Source organism: Acinonyx jubatus, chromosome D2, assembly GCF_027475565.1.
Source record: "Acinonyx jubatus isolate Ajub_Pintada_27869175 chromosome D2, VMU_Ajub_asm_v1.0, whole genome shotgun sequence".
NCBI classification, from domain to species: domain Eukaryota; kingdom Metazoa; phylum Chordata; class Mammalia; order Carnivora; family Felidae; genus Acinonyx; species Acinonyx jubatus.
The window spans coordinates 76888488-76916054 of record NC_069393.1 but is presented as its reverse complement, the minus strand read 5'-3'; the positions used below and the strand labels follow the sequence as shown (position 1 = coordinate 76916054).

General features: G+C 43.8%; 1 protein-coding gene across 1 annotated transcript; it reads left to right on the top strand.

Moving 5' to 3' along the window:
- The first annotated feature begins 13834 nt into the window (after nt 1-13834).
- On the top strand, nt 13835-25752 carry CUZD1 (CUB and zona pellucida like domains 1). The gene is made up of 9 exons (XM_015065904.3): nt 13835-13992; nt 16013-16163; nt 18052-18266; nt 19221-19371; nt 19899-20116; nt 20802-20974; nt 22025-22416; nt 23200-23468; nt 25177-25752. Exons 1-9 carry the CDS (start codon nt 13911-13913, stop codon nt 25338-25340), a joined length of 1815 nt encoding a protein of 604 aa, XP_014921390.1. The 5' UTR covers nt 13835-13910; the 3' UTR covers nt 25341-25752.
- The last annotated feature ends 1815 nt before the right edge of the window (nt 25753-27567 follow it).

Here is a 27567-nt window from a genome sequence, read left to right as displayed (position 1 = left end):
GCTGTTGAATTCAATTTGCTAGTATCTTATTGAGAATTTTTGCATCCATATTCATCAAGGATATTGGCCTGTAGTTGTCTTTTTTTGCTGGGTCTCTGTTTCGTTTAGGAATCAATGCCGCTTCATAGAATGAGTCTGAAAGTTTTCCTTCCCTTTCTATTTTTTGGAAAAGCTTGAGAAGGCTAGGTATTATCTCTGCTTTAAATGTCTGGTAGAATTCCCCAGGGAAGCCATCTGGTCCTGGACTCTTATTTGTTGGGAGATTTTTGATAACTGATTCAATTTCTTCGCTGGTTATGGGTCTGTTCAAGTTTTCTGTTTCTTCCTGTTTGAGTTTTGGAAGTGCGTGGGTGCTTAGGAATTTGTCCATTTCTTCCAGGTTGTCCAGTTTGTCGGCATATAATTTTTCATAGTATTCCCTAATAATTGCTTGTATTTCTGAGGGATTGGTTGTAATAATTCCATTTTCATTCATGATTTTATCTATTTGGGTCATCTCCCTTTTCTTTTTCAGATTGGCTTAGCTATTTTAAAGAGCAGTTTATTATTAACTTAGTATTTATAGTGTGAATCGTGACTGACTGTGTATTGTAACACAGTAGTTCTCAGATACTTTTGGCCTAGGACCCTTTACATTCTCATGGGTTGAATACTCCAAAGAGCTTTTGTTTATGTGGGTTTATATTATTAATTAAAAAAAAAAATCAACACTTTTGGTTTCAGCTCTGACATGCAAAGAGTTTGGAATTCATCACAACTGTCTTTATCATAAGAGAATAGCTGTTTCAACTGAAAATCAATGACTTTTAAAAAATCTACCAGATAATTGAGGTCACAGGGCAAACAAAGAGCCACTCTGAAAACTGGAGAGAGGTAAATGCAGAAAATCACACTTGAGATTTGCTTATCAGGGACAGAATCTTCTGGAGGCAGTAACTTGTAGGAACACTTAAATGGTCATTAATAAATTGCTGGAAGCCAAGTGTGGACTAGCTAGCTAGGAGATGGAAACTCCTGAGAGCCCACATTTAGGAGGTCCCATACTTTTATGGGTTTTACTTCCAGGAACCCCACCATATTTACACAGTGAAGATTGGAGAAGAATCCCCTCAGGCTTTCTGCAGTGGGGAGGGGAAAGTAACCATCTGGAAATACAGCCCACAGTATTCCTTAAAAAAAAAAAAAAATTTATGTTTATTTATTTTTGAGAGAGAGAGACAGTGCATAAGTGGGGGAGGGTCACAGAGAGAGGGAGACACAGAATCTGAAGCAGACTCCAGGCTCCAAGCTGTCAACACAGAGCCTGACTCAAACCTATGAACCGTGAGATTATGACCTGAGCTGAAGTCAGAGGCTTAACTGACCTAGTCACCCAGATGCTCCAGCCCACAGTGTTCTTAACAAAGGTGTACCCTCAGGGGAAACCACCAGAGTCTTTTGTGACCTGGGGATGGGCAATTAGACTACTCTGACCCCTTTAGCCTTCCAGTCAGCAAGTAGGGGCAGGGGGAAAAAAAAGACATTTTTGATGGTGACAGGCTAGGGACTCAGGTATGCTAAAAATAGATTTAGTCATAAGATTCTGGAATGCCTTCCTTCCCCAGTGCCTTACCAATATTAATAGGGCTTCAGTATAAAAACAGATGACAGTTGAAAGAGTAGGATGCACACTATTTTAAAAGAGTTTCTAGGGAAACCAAAGACGGGGGTGGGGGAACAAAAGCAAGAATACTGGAGGAAATTGAAGCCTCTGACAGCTATAGTTACAGCAAACGTTAAACATAGCCTAACTTAACCAGATTAACATAAAACTCCACACTAACAACCTGATTACTTCAGTTCCTATACATTTCTCCAGATACATTATGTCTGGTTTTCAGCAAAACATAATGCATGCTAAAAGGCAAGAAAAACTTAGGCTGAAAAGACAAAGCAAGCATTAGAACCAGTCTTACACAGACACAGATTTGGGAATTAATCAGGGAATTAACTGGCATAGTAGCATGTACTGCTAGAAGAGGATTTCAGTTTGGAAGATCCTTCCTATTTAGGGCAAAACCTGACTCTTTTCATGGCAGTTGCCAGAACCATAGCAAGGTCCTCAGCTGAGCAGGAGTCTGAGGGTAAAGATGAAGATCCTGGGAGCAGAGCAGGAGCTGTGGAAGAGGTCTGGAGATGCAACCTGGGCCAAGTAAGGGGGTGCTCACAGGCTTATTCCAGTAGCCTGGAACCTGGGCTGCTTTCTGCCACAGATGTGCAATTTACAAGTAGCAGGGTGTTTGCAACCACCTGCCCCAGGCGAGAGCCACAGGATGGGCACTTGGCAAAGTAAGGGGTCTGGGTGAAAGTCCTTGTGGGTGTGAATGATGAAGAATTTGCCAGGAAAACAAACCCTGTAACCTGGATCACATCACAAAGTTCAACTCCTGGATTCTGCATACAGCCACCGCCTACTTTTTGCCATGTGGAACACACGGCCCCTCCCACCACTCTGAGTACCTTTTTTTTTCTTTCTTTTATTAGGAGAGAGTGCACAGGCATGCTCACAAGAGGGGCAGAGGAAGAGGGAGAGAGCCTGCCATGGGGCTTGACACTGGGCTTGATCCCATGATCTTGAGATCATGACCTGAGCCAAAATCAAGAGCCAGACACTGAACTGACTGAGACACCCACCTGCCCCACTCTCAGTACTCCTGACCGATCACTACATGTGAATTGCCAATGAGCACTTAGGATGAAAATATTAACAATAACCAGGCCCTTCCCTAAATGAAATGCAACCGGTTTGCATATCTTTCAGCTCCGAGCCAAAATCAAAGCCTCTGGGTGATAGGTTTAGTGGGCACTGTGAATGGGGCACACATCATTTCAGAGGGTTGCAGAAAGGTTGAGGGGGTAGAGGGCATTGGACCTGGGAGGAGGGGGCTGGAGGGATAGATCACAGAACCAGGCCTTAGTTCCTGCCCTGCCAGTGACTTGCCAGGGGACCTAAGGGAGTCACTTCTGCTCTCTGTGCTTCAGTTTCCTCATCTGTCCAAGTCTTAGTCATTGTCTTCTGGCCATCTCCAGTGAAGATCAGAAAAATACTGCTAAAACATATTGGAAGTAATAAGGTCAGTAGCTTAATGTTGCTGACTAATAAGTAATGAGTAAAATATTATATTTTGATGTTTATTTATTTATTTTGAGAGAGTGGGAGAGGGACAGAGAGGGAGAGAGAATCCCAAGCAGACTCCACACTGTCAGTGCAGAGCCCAACATGGGGCTCGATCTCATGAAAGTGGGGTCATGACTTGAGCCAAAATCAAGAGTTGGACGCCCAATTGATTGAGCCACCCAGGAGCCCCTAAAATATTCTGAACAATAAATGAAATAATAATGCTCATGGTTTACTGTTTTGTCCGAATTTATTGTTCTGTCTGAATTTAGAGGTTTAGATCAGGCAAGTTGTTATCAGATTGACAAAATTCATATTTGGGTCATTGCCCATGAAATGTGTCAGCACCTAGTGGACTCTAAGCCCTCTGTTTGATATTGGGGATCCTGAGTTTCTGCCCGGTGAAACATACCTTGATACAAGGCAAATTTTCAATGTATAGACTCCTCAAACGGCAACCAAGTAACCACAGGAATAAAAGGAAACCAAGAAATGAAGTGGCCATCTCTGTAGGGAAGGTCTACATAACTTGTCTATTTTATCATGACTAAGCTCATTCGAGAACATGTCCCTCAGAATAGTTGCTGCTTCGATGGAGGGCATAGAAAAGAAGCTTGGAAAAAAACATTTTTGTAAGATAAAAATCAGAAAAACACCCCACAGTTAATTCAACTCCAGAGTATTGGGTTCAGTGAGAGTGAACATAGTAGGTTCCTGTACTCAAGACAAATGTCTGTTCAGAGTTAAAACAGGAACTGGAAATCCTTATGGCAAATGAAACTCAAATTAAAATTTTTATGTTTATTTTTGAGAGACAGAGCATGAGCAGCGGAGGGGCAGACACAGAATCCAAGCAGGCTCCAGGCTCTGAGTGGTCAGCACAGAGCCTGACATGGGGCTTGAACTCACGAGCTCTGAGCTCATGACCTAAACTGAAGTCGGACGCTTAACTGACTGAGCCACCTAGCGCCCCTGGAATTCAAATTTTTAGAGAGGTACAAGCACGTGTCATGGATACAGAGGAAAACGAGCAATTAACATGGGAGACAGATGGGAAGCAGTGAAGAATTTACCGAGGATGTTGCATTGAGTAAAGCCCTGCAGGGTTAGTATTACGGCAGATAGAGGAGGAAAGGGACTGGGAGAGCCATCTAGTCAAGGCTCAGTGGCATGAAAATGCATGGCGTATGGGGAAATGCAGTGGGAGATGAAGCTGGAGAGATAGACTGTGTGGAAAGGTGGACAGGGCCCCATCTAAGATGACACGTGAAGTGCCTGGGACACAAGATTTAAGGAGGCATTCACTTTCAGAGGCAGACAAGTGCAGGATTGGCACAGTGACTGTGGCCATTAAGTAGAGGATTGATTTCACCATCTCCCATACAGGCATTGTCAACAATAGCTAAACAGAGCACAAATGTCCATTGACTGATGAAAAGATAAAGAAGATATGGTGTGTGTAAAGAATGAAATCTTGCCATTTGCAGCAATGTGGCTGGAGGTAGAATGTGAAATAAGTCAACCAGAGAAAGACAAATAACATGATTTAGCTTGTGGAATTTAAGAAACAAAACAGATGAACGTGTGGTTGGGTGGGATGGGGGGGTGGGGGGAAGAAAGGGAAACAAACTACAAGAGACTCCTGATAATAGAGAACAAACAGGGTTGATGGAGGGAGGTGGGTGAGAGATAGACTAGATGGGTGATGGGTATTAAAGAGGGCACTTGTGATGAGCACTGGGTGTTGTGTGTAAGTGATGAGTCACTGAATTCTACTTCTGAAACCAATATTGTACTGTATGTTAACTAACTAAAATATAAAAATAAAAACAACAAAACCCCAAATCTTCCATACGAGGGACTTCTGCTTCTGGGAAGATGGAGTAGGTGTACTTTTATGCTTTCTACCAAGTGTGACTAAAGATCCTGGACGTTATGTATAAAACAAACACAAGGCCTTGACAGGTAGAGAGAAGAAAACAGACAAGTTAGGAAACTTGAAATCCAAGGAACATGGTGGTGAGCTCTCTGGGTTTTGTTACTGCCTCATATTTCCAGACTTGGAGATGAAGAAGCAGCAACCTGGAAACACCAATGGGTGCAGACAAAACAAACACAAAAAACAAAAAAAAATACAAAAACAAACAACAAGCCAACAAACCAAAAAAGCAAAACCCTGTTGTCTCTAGCCAAAGGACCAAAAAAAAAGGGGGGGGGGAGGGGGAGCCTGACAAGACAGGGAGCCTGTATTCCAGCCAAATATCCCAGAAAAAAACTGTGGCTCACCCCTAGCCCCCCCTCCCCAGTAAAGACTTAGGCTAGACTTTCACTCTCACCAGACTATAAAGTATTGTCCCAAATCACCCCTTCCTGCCAGATTAGTGTCAGAGAACACTGGGTGATAACACCCCCATCGTGGAGATCTTGGGAAGTGTGAACTTTTCGTTTTGACCCAGTGATAATGAGGCACCATTCCGCTTAATTGCTGGGGTAGTATCAGAGAAGGCTTGCTGGAAATTCAGGACTTTCACCTCCTGAATAAGACCACCTCCACTGCGGTATCAGTGGAGACCAAAACATGAGGGGATTTTTCTGTGGTCTTCACAGATCTAGTTGATCTCCTTGAGGTAAAATTCATGAAAGTGGCTCCCCTCCCAGATGAAACTTGGGACCCCAAGAATTTGTTTCTTCCATGCTGGTCCTCATTCAGCCTCCAGCAATTTATCAATTACCATTTAAAAATTCCTATCAGTTGCTGACTCTAGCAGTGGCTTCTGCTTCTGAGAAGCTGTGATTCTCTATATTCACCAGTCTCTTCAGTTTTGGGGTGTCTATTTGCCCTGTGACTTCAATTCACTGGTTGACCTAGGAAGACATTATGATTATCAATTTGTTCAGCTTTTTTCTTATTTTGAGGATGGCAACTCCCAAGCTTTTTACATGTTGTGGTGGAACAGGAATTTCTGTGTTGATTTTTATTCATCCTTTTTTTTTTTCTGTTCCTCAGACTGGATATTCTCAATTGACCTATCTTTGAGCTCACTGATTATTTCTTCTGCCTGCTCAGATCTGCTGTTAAGCTCTTCTCATGAATTTTTGTCAGTTACACTTTCCAACTCCGAAATTTCTGTTTGACTCTTTACTAATTTCTCTCTTTGTTGATACTCTCCATCACAGTCATTATTCTCATACTTTAGTTTTTTAGACATGGATTCCTTTGAAAATATTTAAAATAGTTGATTTAAAACCTGTGTCTAGTAGGGCCAATGTCTGGGCTTCCTAAGGAAAGTTTTTTATTAATTACTTCACTTTTATCAGCCATACTTTTGTTTTTTCTTTCCTTCCTTCCTCCCTTCCTCCCTCCCTTCCTTCTTTCCTTTTTCTTTCTTTTCTTTTTTTCTTCTCTCTATCTCTCTCTCTTTTTTTTTTTTTTGCATGTCTTGTAGTCTCAATGAAAACTAGACATTTAAAATAATATAACATGGCAACTCTGGAAATCTGATTCTCCCTGCTATCCAGAGTTTGTTTTTGTTTGGTGACTTCTCAACAAATTCTATAAAATCTGTAATCTTTGTTGTATGTGGACACTGAAGTCTCTGTTGATTAGCTTAGTGATCAGCTAATGATTGGACAAAGATTACCTTAAATGCCTGGAACCAATTAAATCCACTAGTCTTTCATGAGGGGCTCTGTGTGCATGTTGGGGCATGCCTTTGACAATCAGCCAAGCAATTGAAAACTCTGCCATAGCCTTCACTTTTTGCTTGGAAAAAGCCTCAAGGTCAGTCAGAGGTGAATGCTTAGGGCCATCTCATGTCTTTCTTGAGTATGCTCACAGCCTTAGACATGCACACAACCCTACACCTGTGCATGGCTTAGAGTCCCAGGAATATGTCAGAGCTTTTCAAAACTCCTCTGGACATCTAATTTACCAACTTTTCCTTTAAGCTGTTTGGCTACTCTCTGATTTGCCCCAAATGTTATCCACCTACCTCAGGCAGCCAGGAAGTTAAAACTATTGTCTGTAATTGTTTTTGCCAAAATCCCCTTAGAAGAAGACTTTTTGCATTGGGTGAACTCTTACGTTATGTCAAATAACAGACAGATAGCTTTGCAAGTGAGGATTTTCAGGTAACCAGCACACAGGTCAAATAATGACAGTTCTTTGGGAATAAGGCTTTGATAGAGCTTTACCTCTATTTTCCCTTTGGTGGCTGCATTGGAGCCTGGGCAGTTATTTTCAAGGTTGCCATGGAGCTGGAGAGTGAAGGATGGAACAATGCCATAAACCTTGCTGTTTATACTAAGATTCAGTTCTTCTTAAATAAATGTTTCCTGAGCTGCACCAAGCTTTTAATTTTCAGAGACTGAAAAAGTCAGTTTTTATGCTAGATTCCTCATTGCTTTTAGAGAGGAAAGAATTTTCAGAGGTCTTATGCCACTGCGTTTGTTGATAACTCCCCTGCTGTTTGTGATTCCACCCAGCGTTTGGACAAAGCAACAAGGAATAACCCTTCATAGTTAAAATAGTTTGCTCATTTAATTGAACGAGCTTTGTTAGGTGTGAGTACTTCAAAATAATAGAATCCTGATTTATAACAGGCATCCTATTCAAATTACTTTTTGAAATCTTTTTGCCTTAGCCAAGAAGTATAATGTCCCAAAGTCTGTTAACCTATATCTGAGTCCTGTAGAATGACTACAACTATATATTATTCTATTGTGTTGCCACAACATAAAGTCTACCCAGTCTTCTATAATTGAACTTTTAAATATATGAGTATTTTTAGATATTAGACTCTCCACACTACCACACTACTGTCATTTTACTTTATTGAAATCCCAGATTTGCTTTTGATTAATGGTCAAGCCCTAAAAGGTTCTCTGAGGGAAGAAAACTTAAAAAGGTGAGACTGAGAGTAAATTATTTAGAATAGGATTTGGACATTCGTCTTGCTGTTGGTCCTAACATATATCTGAACATGGAATGGAATTCAGAACTCTGTGAAAGGGAGTTGGTGTCTGAAGTGTTGATGTCACACAGCCCAGGTATGGCCTGACAGGCATAGAAGTTGGAGCTGGACATTGGCTGTGCATTCTGCCAGCTCTCGTGGAGACTATGCATCTAAAAATAAGCTCTTCAAACTTCGTATCTTAATTACTCCTAACGGGATAATTAGGACTTTCTTTCTCAAATTAAAAGTTTGAGAAATTCCTGATAAGATGTACTGTTCCCTGAAGTTTATATTAATTGTAATTTTGTTTTACTGCCGGCGTTCATCGAGCATGGAAGAGTTAGAAAATAGTAAGTATGGGGGCGCCTGGGTGGCTCAGTCGGTTAAGCATCCAACTTCGGCTCAGGTCATGATCTCGCGGTCTGTGAAGTTTGAGCCCCGAGTCGGGCTCTGTGCTGACGGCTCAGAGCCTGGAGCCTGCTTTGGATTCTGTGTCCCCGCCTCTCTCTGCCACTCCCCCACTCATGCTCTGTCTCATTCTGTCTCTCAAAAGTAAATAAATGTTTAAAAAAAATTTTTTTAAAGAAAAAAATAGTAAGTATGTTTTGGCAGTTGGATTGTTTATTCTTCAGTCCTTCTTCACTTTCCCCCAGTTTCAGGGAATAAGGTTAAACAAATCGCGTATTCCAGAAAAACTGGATTTCCTGGGAGGATTTAGAAGGAAAAATGGCAGTTGTCAGTGGAAGAATAGAAAACTGTTTTCCTGAAACATGTATCACTTACAAAATGGATTTGTATATGATCAGCATTGTTGAACATAATCTTTTTAAAAAGTCATCCCCTTAATCGTTCCCATAGATTTTTTTAGCTTGATATCGAGTGAGGACTTAATTCTGAATCTGAAAATGAATGTATCTCAGGAAATCCAGGTATTTGGGACTAAAACCATTTGTATAGCTGCGCATTACTTCCTGTGAAAGGAAGAATGGGACTCTTCCACGTTCTTCTTTCTTTCTGGATTTTGTATTTCAGTCTCCTCTCATTCAAACATAAACCCTTTCCCCCTCTCTGGGCCAGCGTAGGGTCCTAGGCTTTCTGGGAAGACTCATTTTGCATAAGGATCCATGGTTTGGGTTTCATTCTTTTTCCACTAGAGGAAGCTGCTGAGGTCGCTAGGTGGGTGTGTGGGGAGGGAGGCAACATTCACTGCTTGCCTTCGCTTCTCTGCCTAGATAAGTCTACTAAAGTCAACACAATAATTATGTTCAGCATCGCTGGCGGTATCCTGGTGGCCATGCTTGTGCTGATGGCTGTTGTCATCTGTCTTTACTACAAAGTAGCCAACGCATTGAAGTGAGTGATGTGGGTAAGAGTGAAAAATACCCCCTCAAATAGGATACCTGGGGCTCTCTGCTTGAGCAAGGTCATTCCTTGCCCTGTGGCCCCACCCTGGGTGAGGCCAGGAAAAGGCAAAGGCAGGTGAGTGTAGAACTTGGTTTTTTTCCCCTTCTGGCTTAGGGCTGTGAGCTCATAAGTAGAATGTTCTCGGCTGGGTGGCTGGGTGCTGCTTTGCTTCACCTACCCTCACTGAGTTGACCCTCTTCCCAATCACGCTCTGCACTTGATGGGCCTGTAGCGGTCCGCTGGGGGATCCACGCTTGTAGTTCACTCTCCCTTATTTGCTGCAACCTGATTTTACATTTCTAACAATCCTAGGAGAGGAGGGGGTTAGACAGGAACTTGGGACAGGGCCAGAGAACTCTAGTTTGGGGCTGGTGTCATGTATTTAATTGGCTCCAGCCCTAAACTTCCCAGGTACCCCCGATAATTGTGACAAATGGATGGAGAAGAAAAATTCTAATCCTCCACTTTACGTATGTCTTTTCTTAAGATGTTCAAAGGCACCTCTTTGTTTGGCCTTAAAAAATTCACCCCTGGACAAGGTCGCGGCCGCAGCCATCACTGCTGGGTCTTATCCCAACCTCCAATGCTGTGACGAATGTAGCTTGTATGCCGACTTTGATTCCCTGCCACCATGCTTCTGTGACGTAAACGAGGGACTCTGACTTGGGTGGGCACAAAAATCTTCATGCGCAGTCTTTCTTTCTTAGTAGAATGTTTTATTATTCAAGTCAAGTTTTATAATGTTTACATTATGTATTATGTAACATATTTATGTAGTTTTGAATAAATGCAATATTGAAAATAATTCTTTGCCTCTGGTGTTTGTTGTTGTTTGTTATAAATGCACTTAGGGACCCCTGGGTGGCTCAGTTGGTTAAGGTCCGACTTCAGCTCAGGTCATGATCTCACACTTCCTGAGTTCGAGCCCCGCGTTCAGCTCTGTGCTGACAGCTCAGAGCCTGGAGCCTGCTTCGGATTCCGTGTCTTTCTCTCCCTCTGCCCTCCCCTGCTTGTGCTATCTCTCAAAAGTAAATAAACATTAAAAAAAAATAATAAATGCACTAAATTTGTGTACTAGCCACTTGGTGACTTGGGGCAACTATCTTGTAGTATTATATTGCAATATAAAGAGAAGTTATCTCCAATGCCCAGAAGAAAAATATATATTGATCTTAGAGCGTTTCCAGTTTCCGACTCAGCAGAAATTCCCAGCTGGAGGAGCTCATTTGGTTCTTCTCCTCCCGAGAGTTTCACCCACTCTCATCTAGCTCCTCTCCTGCACAGTTCTGTCACACTGTCCTGAAGGAGGACAACTGTCATCTTGGAGAGAGTGGGAACAAAGCGATGGGACATGTCTGGGTTTAGGTTAGCTTATCTGTGTAAAGATGGGGTGGAGCCCAATGGCATCTAAAAGACATTTCAGAAAACCTGAGATTCTCCCTCTGGCATTCTCCAAGCAAATCTTCAGAAGCAGATTCCCTCCCTTCTAGATCCCTTTAACACGGAGTCTTGCTAATTCAGCTGCCAGTGCCTGTAACTGCTGACCGGAACCCCCAGCTGAGTTGGAGACGCCAGGATTCTCTTGGTCTCAGCAGTAGGACATATTCCTCTCCACTCCTGTTCATCAGCTCCCCTCTGTTCCTGATCTTTCCCCCGTCTAGACCCCTTTTTACTCACAGACTGTCCATCTGAAACTACATTTTGTACTTTTAACAAAACCCTGGCTTTGTGAGCAGAGCACTCTCTCCAGAGGGCTTGGCTGATGAGGCCATTTCTGCACTCCAGTGGAGAGATTTGCCAGAAGGGATGTGGGAGCTGAGGCTGCTCTCACAGAGCAGCCATTTGGAATGGCCACGAAAATCCCTGCAGGCTTCAGGATGAGTTTCAGGAGGCAAATTCAAGGCTGCATCTTCCCTGCATCTTGCCCTGAGACTTCCCATCTGGAAATGACCTGTCCCTCTTGAGTTCCTGAAGCACTTTCTCTGCCTCTGTCTGGCGTCTCCTGTTCAGGCCTGGTGTTTGGTGTTCACTTGCACTTCGATTTTCTCGTCGCTGGCAAGCTCCTGAGCCCATCCCATTTCCTTCTGAACCTCACCCAACGGGCAGCGCAGTGCCCAGAACCCTGGAGGCCCTGTGCAAGCACGTTCTGTACAGGAATTCCTTGGGAATACATCTGAAGTTCAGGCATCTCAGGGTCCACGAAGGAGGCAGGATGGGGCAAGGGCTCCTGGGACACCCGTCTGGTAGGCAGTAGGGACAGAGCGTACCCTGTGGGCTTCAGAGCTAGATACACTTGGTTCAAATCCAACTCTGCCTTTCAATAGCCATGGCCATTGGGGAAGTTTCTTAACCTCTCTGAGCCTCGGTTTCCGTGATGTAAATTGAGGGCTTGCAGAGGTGATAGTGAGGATTAAGCAAAATAAGGTATACCAACCCCACAGGCCCTGGAATCCTGGGATCTCATGGTATTGCCAGTGGCCTGAACTGCTTGTCTCCTGATTGCTGACCCAGGGCTCCTTCCCCTCTGTCAGCCCCCTCCCGGAAGAGTGACCATGGAGCTCTCACACCCAGTGGTGCTGGTTCAGGGAGCTAGGAGATCACGTCCATAGGAGACAGGGGGATGGTGTTAGTAAGAAAGTAGGGGTAGGAGTGGGGATCTGTGCACAGCAGAGGGTAAGGGGTCCTTAGTGATCAGAAGGGTACCTACCCTATACTGATGCCCCCTGCTCTCACATCAGGATATCCAGTCCCTACCTGGTATGTGGCTGGCCCCAGAATTCTCTGAGCTGACAGGAACTGAGTGGGGCTGTGCCAGGGACCTTGGTGAGTGTCCAAGCTCCTTACTGAGCACAACTTGGTAATGTCACAGGTGCTGGCCTTGCTGCTGTGGCACTGGTATGAAGCCAGATGCCTGGTCCAGGGGCCTAACTAGGAATGGAACCCCTGGGTCACAGTCTAGTACTGTGCCCTGCCCAGGAACCCCAGTGTCCTAGAGCCAAGCAAGGGTCTCTGGGCTGCAGGACAGTGAGAACAACATGGAAAGTTGAAAGCACCTGGGAAGGGTTTCAAGCTATAAGTTCAGTCTGTATCCACCATTACCTCCACAGAGCTGCTGGTCATCGTTTTCCTGCTCAAAAAAGTTTCATCTGAACTTAGAATAAAATCCAAATGCCTCATCTGACCTACACATCCTTCATTATTGGACCATTACCTGCCTCACCTTAACTTACATTCTACCCCCCTCCCCTTTACTCACCTCTGCCACACTGGCCTGCCTTCCCTTATTATGTAGACATGCCCAACTGATTCCCGCCCCGGGGCCTTTGCACTTGCCCATTGTTTTGCCTAAAATGCATCCCTTAAGCCCACATGACACATAAATGCCTCTGTCTTTCTGTGTTTGCTCACATTTCATCTTTCTCAGTTGCACCCCAATATCGCATCCTCCCTGCACTCTATCCCATCACCCTGTTTCATTACGTTCATAGTACCTCTCACTATTTGTAATTTACTTTGTTGTCTGTCTCCTCCACTTAGAGAATAAGTTCCATGAGGGCAGGGACTGCGTTTCTCACGTTCAATTATGAATCCCCAGGCCCTAGAGCAGTAGCCAACAAATAATTGTTGAATAAATGAATGAATGAAAACAGGGAAGACCCATATACAAGCTCCTTGTGAGCACAACTTCCTGATGTCACAGGCACTGGCCTTGCCACTGCAGCACCCATCTCACCTTGGACAACAGGATTCCTTTCTGTCATTTGTAAAACAGTGCCAAGGGGACTTTAATTCACCTGCTTCAGCCTCTCTGGACATAACGGTTTGAGTTCCTGAAGCCAAACCTGCACCTGTACTTTCTTTTTGCTCCCTACCCTGTACCAGCTCTTCCTCTCCCTCTGTGTCAGCACCCCGGCAGGCGTCAGAGTGACCTAGCTGGACCCACACTTTGCCCAGGTGCCACCCACCTCCCCCAGCTGATCCTTTGACTTCAATTGGAGGAGAAGAGCGGTGAAGGCTTACTATATCAGCAGTGCTACCTGCTTCGTGATCTGAACAAATAACAGGGCGAAGGCTCAACTCTAACTCGGTGCCGTGATGAATTACTCAGTGCCTGCTGCGGGCCGGGGCTGGAGATCCCCTGCGAGGAAGTTTTTAGCTGGGAACTTTCTGTAAGCTTTCCAGGAATGAGCCGGAGAGGCAACACTCAAGTTGGGGATTGCTGATAATACACCAGTCACACAGCTGCTCCATTCCCACATAAATTTAGTCCTTGGCTGGTCACACTGACACATTTCCCTGAAGGTGGCCAGAGGGCTCATGCAGCCAGCCGGTTATGAAACACCGAGAAGTATAAAAGCCTGCTAGCCCTCTGGGCTGTTTTTCCCCTGACAGAGATGGAGGCTGTGAGCAGGCTTGTCCCCTTGGCCCTTTTCATCATGCCGTGTTTGGCAGAGTTCAACTGGACCCAGTCTGAAGGTAAGAAACTTGAACCAGTTCTTTTTTTCCCTAACAAAATAGGGAGACTTCCTTCCAAGAGGCCTCTGCCCAAAGTTTTGAAGTTTTAATTATCTAATGGCCGTATTACAGAGAACACTTATTCATATGCTCTTGATGTGATTTCGAATTGGTACTAAGTTTTTTTTCAAGCCCACGTGACAATATACGTAAAAATATTTTTTAAAAAATCACAAAGAATTTTACCAGGTAATTTTACTACTGAGAAGTAAATACCTCGGAAATAATTATAAAAGTGCACCAAAAAAACACACAAAAAAACCCAAAAAACAAAAAAAACAAAAAAAAACCACACGGCGCATTTACGCAATTGTAAAAAGCAATGTGAATGTCCCTCATTCATTCTGTAAGTTGTAGATCCACACAAAGGTACGTACTTTGGCAGTTTCTTACAATTAAGACTGAGCTAGAAGAAAGGTGCCCAGGATCTACCTTAAGAGAGAGAGAGAGAGAAAAAAAAGTACCTGAAATTTGTGTAATATGATGTTATGTTTAAAATACATACACTTGAGCATTTTTAAAGATCAGGAAGTAGGAAAGGAGAGGTTCTGAAGTATTTACAAGAAGTTTTTAATGGTCATTTTTTTCCTGGATGGGTGGGATTATACACTTTTTTTCTTGGCTTTCTGATGTTTTTTTTACTAATAAACATAATAGTAGTTATTGTTGGGGGAAAAAGAAATAAGAGACTACTGTTATAAGGACATAGCTCATCAGTCATAGATAAAAAGAAAATGAGAAGCTCTTGGTTTCTGAGTGGAGTTTTGAACCCTTAGTTGGGTTCCATTCTGAAGTATTTCATTTTTTTATTCACATTCTGTTAGAGTTGCTGCTGCAGCTCCTCCCCTCCTTCCTCCTCTTCCTTCTCTTTAGTAACAGCTTTATTAGGATATAAGCCACATACCATAAAATCCACTCTTCTAAAATGTAAAATTACCGGTTTCCAGTATAGGCACAGAATTGTGCTACCATGACTACTTTCTAATTTGAGAACATTTTCATCACCTCAGAAAGAAACTGCACCCATTGGCTGTTTTTTCCAGTGCTCTCAGCCCAAGACAACCACCAGTCTACTTTCTGTCTCTATAATAGATTTCCCCAATCTGGACATTTCCTATCAATGAAACCCTACAATGTATGTGGTCTTTCAGCTTAATATATACGAGGTTCATCCACGCTGTACCGTGGGCCAGCGCTTCATCCTTTTTATTGCTGAGTATGGATGGACCAGATTTTATTTGTTCATCATTTGATGGACATTTGAGTTGTTTCCCCTTGTTGGTTATTTTGGCTAGCGCGGCTGTAAGCATTAGCGTACGTATGTGTTCATTCCTTTTGGAGACATGCCTAGGAGTGGAATTGTTGCGTTATGGGAACTCCCTGTTTCATCTTTTGAGGACTTGTCGGGCTGTTTTCCCAGCAGTCATCCCATTAGCTTTGCAGGAGGTTCCAATTTTTCCATATCCTTGTCAAATTCTCGTTTTCTGTTTTCGACTCTAGTTTTGTTTCACATTCTAAACGATGTGAAGTGGTATCTCACTGTGGTTTTCATTTGTATTTTCCCCGATGACTAATGATGTTGAGGATGTCTTCATGTGGTTATTGGCCTTTATGTCTTCTTTGGAGAAATATCTATTTTGGTCCTTTGTCTTTTATCGGGTTGTCTTTTAATGATTGAGTTGTAGGAGTTCTTTGTATATTGTAGATATAAAGCTTATTTTTAAAACCATCTTTCTGCATGCCCTAATATATTCTTTATTTTTTATGCACCACTTATAGAGGAATCATAAATATTTTCTCTCCAAGGACCCTAAGAGGGGGAAATCAGTTGCTGGTGGCTTACTTTGGAATGAGTTAAATACCATTCACAATCACTTGCATGCTTGTATGGTTAGTACATGTGGGAGGTAGATTCCCAACCCCTCGAGGAGAAGGGCAGGGGCTGCTGACTTTTCTCGGTGCCAACTGTGGTCTCTACCAGGCAAATCTAGCTGCCAGGCCACCGTGGGAGGCACCAGCCAATCGGATGCCCATAGAGCCCTAATCCTGCAACTCAATCCCAATGAGGACTGCACCTGGACACTAGAAAAACCAGAAAACAAAAGCATCAGAATCATTTTTTCCCACTTCCAGTAAGTAGAGGCTTTGCTTTCTAATGAGGGTGGTTGAACTCTGGCCATGCCAAGGAGTCTGTGTCGAAAAAAAATCAGCTGCTCTTAGAGGTAGTGGTAACTCACATGACCATGGTGATGGTCATAATGGCTGACAGTCACTGACTGATGACTGGGCCCCTGGCTGTGGTCACAGAGGTCCTGTGAGGTCAGTATGAGTATCCCAGGCACAGGGAGATTGAAAACTTGCCTCAGGTCACATAGTGAGTGGAATGACCATAGTTAGTATCCAGCTACTCTAGTTCCAGGTTCCAGGTCCTGAAACACTAAACTCATGGTTTCAAAGTATGCATTATAATCAGCAGGGGAGCTTCCAGAAAGTCAGATTCCCAGGCTGCACCTCATATAAATCGGGGGGGGGGGGAAGGGCAGGCAACCAGGCAGCAGTGTTTTTTTCATTTTAAATTTTTTATTTTGAAATAAATATACACCCACAAGTGTTTTCGAGAAGTGCCCAGGTTATGGCAGTGCGAGGCCAAGCTGAGGACGGGGCGCTGCCCTACCAGACTCTCTCAGGGCTTCGTGAGAACTTCCCCAGTTAATCAGTCCTCTCAACTGCCCTCTGGGGTGGATGTGATCTAATCCCCACTCAGCAGGTAAGAAATCCCAGAGAAGTCACTTCACGTGCCCAGAGTCACGGACCGATACAGGCAGCAGAGGGACCGGATCCCGGCACCCTTGCTCCAGCGCCCCTACACTCCCCCTCTGCCCGTGGTTCTAAACCAGAGAGTCTCAGAAGCGCGGGAGGGTTTTGCAAAAGCGCGGCTGTGGGACCCTGGGCCCAGATTCTGACCCGGACGGGGGTGGCCGGGGCCCGAGAACGTGCATGGGTAACAACTTCCCAGGTGCTGCTGGTGCGGTCAAGGTGCCACACTTTGAGACTCGTGGCCCTTCGCCAGGGAAGTTGGAATTCACTTCTGTTTGGCCCTGAAGGAAAAAAAGAAGGGGCGCTTCCATATTTCCCAGAATTCAAGGGCTATTAATTAAGAATCACATACATTATCCCTGATGTGTCGAGAAAGAGGAGACGGCAGCGGGGCAAGAGCGAGGGAGGGGAGACGAACATTTCCCATCTTAGACACTTCTGTGTGCCGGGCCTGTGCCGGTGCTCCCTGTTCAGATGATTATAAACCTCCCACAGGATAAGACGAAGGCTGTGATATCCCCATTTGCAGAAGGGAGAGTGAGGTGAGATCCTGAATAGCTCAGCCAAAGTTACGCAGCAGGGAAGGGGCTACGGTGGAAGAATTCAGGTTTGTCTACCCTCGCGGTGTTCCCTCTAAGCCATCTTGCAACTGTGTCAGGATTCGGGGGCCATCCGGAGAGACCCTGTCAGCATGGGCAGAGGACAATGAATCATCCGGGTCTGCCCTGTCCAGTGCAGGGCACGGACCGTCCTTATGGATGAAGACCGGGTGATGTGAGGGAAGGAAGGGGCATCTCGGGAGATGCTACATGTCCCTTAACGTGAGCGAGGCGGCCGTGGAGGAAGAGTCGCTTCCCGTTTCTACGGCCTTGGGTTCCAAATGTCAAAGGGGATGAATTCTAAATAAGAAGATCCCACCCCACGGTTCGCACTGGGGCACGAGGAACAGGAGAGATGGAGACGGGAAGGAAAGGAGTCCTGGACCCGAGTCCCACCTCCCCGTTGACTGTACAGGATCACTGGCAAAGCAGTTGTGCTTCCTGAGGCCCTTACAGACTGATGGTGTGCGGGTTGATGTTGCGGGGCGGGGAAAGGGGGCCGGTCCCGGTATGCAAACCGCCATGCCGAGGTGAATGACTGACTCCACGCCGAACCCCCTGGCCTGGTGGTTCGTCTCCAACCACACATGTGTTCTGTTCACAGGCTGGATCCCGGTGGAGGGTGTAAAAATGAAAACATTAAAGTTTTTGATGGAAACTCTACCAAGGGGTCTCTGCTCGGGAAAGTCTGCAGTAAACATGACTACGTTCCTGTTTTTGAGTCATCATCCGATACGTTAACGGTTCAAATAGTCACCGATTCTGTAAGAATGCAAAGAACTGTCTTCATCTTCTACTACTACTTCTCACCCGGCACCTGTACGTAAGGACACGTGTACGTCCTCTGCACCTGCGAGCACAGAAGGTCACACACTCTCCTGCGTGGGTTGTTGTAACCTTGAGTCTGAGTCTGTGCCCTGAGAGCCCGCTGTGTGCGAGAGCAGTGGTTCTCTAACCTGTGTGCGAAAGAATCACCTGGAGAGCTTGTGAAATCAGATTCTCATTCACTGGTTCTGGCATGGAGCCCATGACTTTGCCTTTCTAACCAGCTCCCACGCGAGGCAGATGGACGGGGCTGATCAGACGGCTACATACTGAGGTGTACTGTGTGACAGACTGAAGCAGACTCTCCAAGTTCACCTGTTTTAAAAAAATTTTTTTAATGTTTATTTATTTTTCAGAGAGAGAGAGAGAGACACACAGAGTGCGAGTGGGGGAGGGGCAGAGAGAAGGAGGCACAGAATCCGAAGCAGGGACCGAGGGTGTCTTCACAAAGGCTGCATCTGACCTGAGCTGTGAACCACAGTGTAGGGTAGGGAGAGGCGGGTAGCAGGGGAGGAGGGCTCCTGTCTGCTGGCACCAACAGTCTGAGGAGCCACGGGAGGGAAGGACAGTGGGGAACAGTAGGTCAGGCAGAGGTGGCTGATGAGGCTGGAAAGCTAGGCTGGGGCCAAGTGAGGAAGAGCCTCAGATGTTAGTCCTAAGAGTGTGACATCATTTTCCGTGGCTAAGACCTTAGTGGAGGGTCTCTAAAGCTGGGACAGATCTTACAGTGTCACTCTGCCCTGCACCAGTGACCAGAAAATCCAGTGCAAAAGAAAGATGAAAATCTCAGTCTGCTGCCAATTCAAAAGAGGGCAATAGAATAAAATTCAGGGGGTCTGGGTGGGGATTGCTTATTGAGCTCAACGCACAGCACAGAAACTAAATGAAGTCTCTCAATGAAGTCTCTCCCGTGATTTATACTCTTGGTCACCCTCACATCCCTTTCAGCTATTCCAAACTGTGGTGGTTACTTGGATGCCTCCGAAGGATCCTTTACCAGCCCCAATTACCCAAATCCACATCCTGCACTGGCTTACTGCGTGTGGCACATACAAGTGGAGAAAGGTTACAAGATAAAATTACACTTCAAAGACATTTTGTAAGTACTGTGGTCCATTTCTCCTGTTGGAGAAAGGAAGCAAGCCCCCCCTGGCAAATGGGGAACCTGGGGAAGGGAAAAGATCATGTGGACCCCCTCCTAGATGAGCATTATTCAAAGAATGGGTATATAAAGAAAATACCAGTAAGCGTCTGACTTCAGCTCAAGTCATGATCTCATGGTTTGTGGTTTCAAGCCCCGCGTCGGGCTCTGGGCTGACAGCTCAGAGCCTGGAGCCTGCTTCAGATTCTGTGTCTCCCTCTCCCTCTGCCCCTCCCCACTCGTGCTCTGTCTCTTGGTCTCAAAAATAAATAAAACATTAAAGACAATTAAAAAAAAGAAAGCACCAATATTATTGCATTGAAGTAAATGGACTTTTTTTCTGAAGATTCTGAGGTCACACCAGGGATGGGCAAAGCCCCAGGTTTGTCATCATAAGCCTGAGATCCCACCATAAGGAAAACTCGAATCACTTAGGACTGAGACTGTTGAGAATTGAATTTTCACCAGAGGCCCTACTTCTCTAGCATAGAAGTGGACGAATACTGCAGATTTGGCTTCATTGCCGTTTATGATGGCTTCTCCACCACCTCTGGCCTGCTTGGACAAGTGTGTGGCTACGTGAAGCCCACCTTTGAATCCTCGTCAGACTCGCTGACCGTTGTGCTATCTACAGATTATGCCAACTCCTACCGAGGCTTCACTGCTTCCTACACTTCAGTTTACGCGGGAAACGTCAACACTAGTAAGTCATACCCCTTAGCTGTTTTGAGCTCTCTGAGGACGGTGCCCATAGAAACTGCCCTTTAATTCTTAGCCTACCCGTGGCTCCCCTGCTTGCAAGCCTGTCATACATACTTTGGAACATCTTCGTGATCGGAAGCTGGAGGATCAGTTCTGTGCATTGCCTCGTACAAGAGGAAGGGAATGATTTTATTAACTTGAGAAAGATTTCTGTAGAAAATAGCGACTGTTTTCCTTATTGCTTTCTGTAAAGGCACAATTAAAAATAATAGAGTCACAGATTCAAGTTGCAAAAAAGGTCACGGTGAACGTCATAAGAGGTGGGTCAACTACTCTGCTGTCTCAGGCTTCTGATTATGGTTTAGAGCAAAATGGCTTTGAGTTTTTATTTTTTAATTTTATTTAATTAATTCATTTATTCATTCATTTATTCATTCATTTATTCATTCATTTTATTTATTTTATTATTCCATTTTTTATATGTAATTTATTGTCAAACTGGTTTCCATACAACACCCAGTGCTCATCCCAACAGGTGCCTTCCTCGATGCCCATCACCCACTTTCCCCTCTCCCCCGGCTTTGAGTTTTTTAATATACTTCTGTGCGCATAGCTTTTCAAGATCCAAAGTTCAAGGTTGACATAAACATAATCATCCCTGTTTTGTTTTTGTTTTTTCTGAACAGCATCCTTAACTTGCTCCTCAGACAAGATGAGAGTTATCATTAGTAAATCCTACCTGGGATTATTAAAATATAGCGAGAATAACTTACAACTAAATGACCCAACTTGCAGACCAAAGATGTCAAATGTGGTGGAATTTTCTATTCCTCTGAATGGATGCGGTACAGTCAAAAAGGTAAAGCGAGACACTGAGCTGGCTTTTGTCACACGCCAGAGATGTGTTAGATAACGCCGTGGTACTTGCTGGTGACTTTAACGAACAACTCCCAAACCTTAGCAGCTTCATGTGTGGTAAGCTTGTGGGGACATATAAGTGCACTCACTCATTTACACACCAATGCCAAATTGCCACATTCATTATCAGGGTAACTGGAGGGTGGTTATCTTTTCCAAAAGGTGAAGAACTCTGACGACTCACTGCAGAAAGTTCGAACATCTAGATACTGCAGGTGTAAGAGTCTACCAATAATACTTGTACAGAAAATGTCTACATCTCATATTCAGCAAACACCTAGCTGTATTTTTATGATCTTCTTCTTTCCTCTGTAAAGAGAGAAGATAAAAATATTATGCTTTGTTTTAAACATGAAGGACATAAGTTTCGTTCTACCTTTTCTAGAACTTGAAGATCTCAAACATTTGCAACCTGTAGGTCCCTTTAGGATGTATTCCCTAAACTTTTCACTCAGGTCATGAAACAACGATGTCATTGAAAAGAATGGGAGCTACTCCGGGGAATCAATAAGGATGGAAGTAAATCGTTATTTTTTGCTCCACGTGAACAGCTGGATGATTATCTGCGCATCCCTAGGGAAAGCAGTCCGGGGAAACCCTACTGCAGGACTTCTGTCCGCATACACTTGGGAAACCTCCCAGGGAGCCGCACTAACTTAATGCTACTTACGAAAGGCAATACATTATAGGGTCTCGAGTCTTTCTAGGGCTGGAAATTTGTGTTCAAAATTGTTTTTAACGTAAAAAGTTTTGTCTAATTCCGTATTCCGGTCTCTCTAAGCCAAGCTCTGTCTCTCGTCTCACGCGTTTTCTTCCTACCCAGCATGTTTCTTAAAGAAAGCACATTTGAGCCTTATGGTATTCCAACATGCAAGCTGCTGACTTGCAATTTAAGATGATTGTGTGCCTACCCACACATGCCATGCATATCTATGTTCTAAAATATTATTGGACTTAAAATACAACATTTGAATTCCATCTTGGTCTGCAGGTAGAAGATCATTCAATTACTTACACCAACATAATCACTCTCATTCCGTCCTCCGCATCGGAAGTGATCACCCGCCAGAAACATCTCCAGATTGTTCTGAAGTGTGAAATGGAACGTAATTCTACTGTGGAGATGATGTACATAACAGAAGATGACATAATACAAAATCAAAATGTGCTGGGCAAATATAACACAAGCATGGCTCTTTTTGAATCCAATTCATTTGAAAAGCCTCTGCTGGAGTCACCATATTATGTGGATTTGAACCAAACTCTTTTTGTTCAAGTCAGCGTCCACACCTCGGATCCAGATTTGGTGGTTTTTCTTGATACCTGTATTGCCTCTCCCACGTCTGACTTTGCATCCCCAACCTATGACCTCATCAAGAGTGGGTATGTACTGATGGGTGATACGCTTTTCTGAGGATTAATAATGACTCGAATGAAGTAGTATTTTTTGTGTATGGTTGTACAATTCCTGTATGCCTGCTGTATAATTGTTTTCTATACTGCTGCCATGGAGTTTAGTAAATTTAATTGTTTTACAAAATACAGTTAGTGTATACTAGTGACAAATACTTTTAAGTTAGAGCATTTCTACAGCCACAGCCCATATCCACTAGAATTTTAAGTATGTTTCCCAAATATTTGCTGGTAGAAACAAATATATTTTTTGTCAAGATGCTTTGTGGTTTTGTTTTTGCTTCCCCCCCAACCCCCCATGTTGATTATTTTCAACAAAACACCAAAGGATTATTTCATTTGTTCCAGATTTAGAACACAGACCTAATACAATTAGTAAAGTATATGCGGCATTCTCTAAAAAAAAAAAAAGGGAAGTTTTCCTCTTTTTCTGTAAGCTGATGGACTTTATATCAACCCTATTGGCACGTTCAAAGCAAGTGTGTAGAGTAAGGCATTTGAGTTCTAATATATCTGAATTGGTTTTCTAATTAATTCACATAGACTAGGAATTTTATTGCTGGAGGGAACTTTGTCTTACCCAGGAATCAGATCTATAGCCTTAGCTCACTATGGTCTGAGCTAAAGACATTGTCTTTCTAGAGCAATTTTTGGACCCACAAATTAGTTCAAACAAAACTCTGTATCATTTCTTTTCAATATCAAAAAGGCTGAACTGTAAATTTTCTAAATGTGCCATAAATTCTGTTCCAGATGTAGTCGAGATGAGACTTGTGAGGTGTATCCGTTTTCTGGACACTATGGAAGATTCCAATTTAATGCCTTTAAATTCTTGAGAAATCTGGGCTCCGTGTATCTACAGTGTAAGATTTTAATATGTGACAGTAGTGACCATCAGTCTCGCTGCAACCAAGGCTGTGTCTCTAGAAGGAAACGAGACATTTCTTCATACAAATGGAAGGCGGATTCTGTCATAGGACCTATTCGTCTGAAAAGGGATCAAAGTGCAAGTGGAAATTCAGGTAAAGAACAAGCTATTTCCTGATCTAAGAACACCTCATGGTTCATTAAATTCTGCTCAATTGTGTTCCTGCTTAAGCATGCACAGTATAGAGATTTATGATATCAGCAGCTAAGTCCTAATAAGCACACAAGATTAATTTTTCTATTAGTTGAAAAAATGTAAACCAGGTACATTTTAAGCATATTATGCACTGATAATGTACCATGATCCCTGTGGCTTTTGAGTATAAATATAACTTTCCCACTTCTAAAACCAACACTTTCTCTTAGCTTCCTGACTCCTTGTTATAGACAGCATGGCAGATAACAGAATTAAAGCAATGTATTTTAACTCCTATATGAGAAAATCCGATGAACCTGCATCCCACACAACCACCTTTTTGGGAAAAAAAAAGCTATTTTTTTCTAAGAGAAAATACTCTATTTTTAAGATGGACCTACTTCTTTTTTTTAAATGTTTATTTTATTTTGGAGAGAGAGAGAAAGAGAGAGAGAGCAGGTGCACATACGTGAGCATGGAGTCGGGGGTGGGCAGAGAGAGGGAGACAGAGGATCCGAAGCTTGATGCTTGAAGTCACGAACTGTGAGATCGTGACCTGAGCAGAAGTCTGATGCTTAAGCGCTTACCTGACTGAGCCACCCAGGTGCCCCCAGCCCTGCTTCTTTTTAAAGGATTGAAACATGACCCCTGCCAGGTCACAGGAGAATGAGGTGGTGGTGGCCACTCATGGACAAGCCACAACTAAATGGCTTTGGATGGACCACAGTTAAATAAAAACTGCTTATGAGTTTATCTCATGTGAAAATTATCCTGGCATAAAAGAATCTTGTGACCTCTATGTTAATTGTTATTTGAATGGACTATGAAGGAGTAGGATTCTAGTTTGTAGCAAAACATTTCTAAGATAAATGCAAAAGAACACAAAAATTAAATCCAGTAACTTTATAAACACATTCAGTAAAGATGATGCATCTGTGGATATTAGTCTGAAATTAGTTGAAAATCTGTGAATGAAAGTTACAGAAATATCGTCCATATTAGAAAGTACCCTTTTCTAGGGAGCCTGGGTGGCTCAGTCGGTTAAGTGTTCTACTCTTGGTTTCGGCTCAGGTCATGATCTCACGGTTTCATGAGTTTGAACCCCCAGTTGGGCTCTGTGCTGACAGTGTGGAGCCTGCTTGGGATTCTCTCTCTCTCTCTCTCTCTCTCTCTCTCTCTCTCTCCCCCCCCCCCTCCCTCTCCCTCTCTCTGTCCCTCCCCTGCTCAGGCTGTCTCTGTCTCTCTCAAAATAAATAAATAAAAACTTTAAAAAAAGTACCTTTTTCCTGTTTCAAGAGGAGAAACCAGTTGTTTCTCTATCGATCACATATATTTTGACAACTATGGGAAATAGTGAGAATCCATAAGTGGACCCGCGCTTCTGTTTGACCGAGATGCTTGATTGTCACAAGTTTTTCACTTTATGTCAAGGAAACAAATTAACTATTTAAACAAACGAATGTAAGGGCATCTTGTCCTTTCTAAACAGAAACATAAACTGATTGAAATATTTGCTCACTGTCGCTGTATGTTGTGTTGGCATTATATGCCATGCATTAATTGGTGCATAAGATTCATATTTGCGAGGAGGTACACAATTCATGAACATTTTGTAATGCCAAGTAATACCTTTCTTTAAATGATGTTTATCTTCTTTCCAATTACAGGATTTCAGTATCAAATACATGGAGAAGAAACTCAGAATCAACCTTTCAACAGTCTGCAACTATTTTTATTCATGGCTCTTGCTCTGAATGTAGTGATTGTGGCTACGATCACAGCAAGGCATTTTGTGAAGCAGAGAACAGACTACAAGTACCAGAAGCTGTAGAATATGAACTAACGGGTTCAGCCTTAAGTGAGACACGTTCCTCCTGAACACCAAAGGAAATGCTACCCATTATGAATAAATTAGGGAGAGCCTCATAAGAGTGATGCACAGGTCTTGCTGTCATTGTGGTCAGTGTGCTGCCTTGCAGGGTGGTTGAAATGAGTGAACATTATGTAAGTTAGGTCTCATGATAAAGACCTGAAGCCACCAAAATATTAAATGAATTAAAAGCATCCTTTTTCACAAAGCATTTTCAGTAAATAATTAGGTGAAAGGAAAAAAAAAGACATAAGTCTTCAGCATTAGATGTATTTATTTTCTAGATGCAAATGTGTTACCTTTTGAAACATATATGAACGTTATAATTTCTGAAACGAAGTGTGACAAAGAGAATGACCATCTTTGTTATTCATACGCCTCACTATTTTAATGCGGAGTCTCAGCATCTTACAGCTTAAACACATCTCAGAAAAGGGCTTTGGAAAGAAGACCCTGATTATCATAGGTGAGACTTCTGTGTAGTTTCCAGGTTAACGAAGTAAAACCACAGTTCTCCCATTTCCCATCAAACACCAAAGCCAAACATACCTGTAGCAAGGCGGAGTCAGTTCTGACTTAATACGTTCCTCTCTGCTGTGGCGGAACAAATATTAAAGACCTCAGTGTGAACTGACTTTACACATACCGAACATCATATTGAATTCTTTGTCTTAGATGCACATTACAACTCTACCTCATCACTCAGTACCACCGTGGTTTGGGTTCTGATCAACATCTAAAGAGGCAACTACATTTCTGAAGGCCCAAAGACTTTGCTCCCGTACACATGTATCGGGTACACGGTAATGCCCGGGGAATATACCACGAGTAAGACGCCATCTCTATTCTCATCAAACAAGTTTTTAGGAGCCTGCTGGGTTTCCAGATCCAAATCGAAATGCATCTTCCCCATTTTCTCTTTAATATGTCCACGTGGATCTTCTAAGCACTTCCCCCAAGTGGCCATGCGGTTGGGTGCCCTCCGCATTCCATCAGTATGACAACACAGAGCTACTGCAGAAGTTCTCTTCCAACCTAATGTGAAAACACTCAGAACGTAATCAGAACAGGCAAATCGAATTCAGAAAAACAGAACTTACAACCTGTCTGGGTGCTGGCCCGTCCACCATCTTTCTGTCAGGAACCGATTGATTTTATGCTGGTGGCCAGGCCTGGGGGCTGCTCAGGGGCACACCAGGCACATAGTGTAAGACTAAGACAATTGTCAAATGCCGTGACTCAGTAGACACTGTAAAATTGTATTACCATGCGTCAAAAAACCTTTTGCAGAGCTATTGAGCTATACCAAGGCATTATAGGTATAAAATGATATATATCAGCAAGGGTTTTTCTTCAGGGGAAACTGCAGTAAGGTAATTAAGGGTCCTCGATCTGGAGTTGGTGGCCTGGGTGTTAGCTCTTCCTCTTACCTGGTGGGTTACCTTCGCCGGGTTCACCTTCAGCCTTGATCTCCACAATTTAAAACAGAGAAGGTAAAACTGCCCCCCCCCACCCCCCACCCTGGAGTGTTGCAAGGATTAAACGAGAAGATGTGTTGCAGTCAGGGGCTATCTGTGTTCCACGTGCCACCAGTGGTGATTACCCATGGCCGGCCCCGCAAGTCCTGTCTTAGTACCTGCTTCCTCAGACCCCACCTGGTATTGACTGTCATGGCTCGGATCCCGGGAAACCACTTCTGATAGAGAGTATTGCGCACAGAAGGATTCCTGGGGAGTGTGCTTGCGATCAAGCCCTGAAAGGGGTGAGGGAAGGAGAACCCGGCAGGGGAGTTGGTGAGCGGAGAAGCGGTCGCAGCAGAAAGCCCCGTCAACCCCCCCAGGAATCCTGGGCTGGGCCGGCTCTTCAGAGAGGCCCCAGGCCGAGGCTTGGTGCTCCGGCCATTACATGCCTCCCTTGACCACTCGTGGTTGAAGCCAACGAATGGGGCTGAGGCAGCTGCCTTGAGCCGAGGGAATTCCTGCAGAGCAGTGGGGCCGAGAGCCATCAGCCACCAACACTCCCGGCAGCTTGAGGAATGAGTGATCCCATCTGAGGGAGATGTGGGTGTCACACCAGAGCGGTCACTAGACTCACTTCCTAAAAGAGGATTTTCAGAATGTCTCACAGCGCTAAATTCTGACTCCATTATGCTGTATTCAAGACACGTGCCTAACAAGGTATGTCAGCA

Bases quoted from the DNA above. Each gene is read 5' to 3' on its own strand.
- CUZD1 (XM_015065904.3), top strand. From the start codon at position 13,911: ATGGAGGCTGTGAGCAGGCTTGTCCCCTTGGCCCTTTTCATCATGCCG. The intron at 18,267-19,220 runs GTACGTAAGGAC...CATCCCTTTCAG, and splicing joins CTACTTCTCACCCGGCACCT to CTATTCCAAACTGTGGTGGT. The intron at 23,469-25,176 runs GTAAAGAACAAG...TTCCAATTACAG, and splicing joins AAGTGCAAGTGGAAATTCAG to GATTTCAGTATCAAATACAT.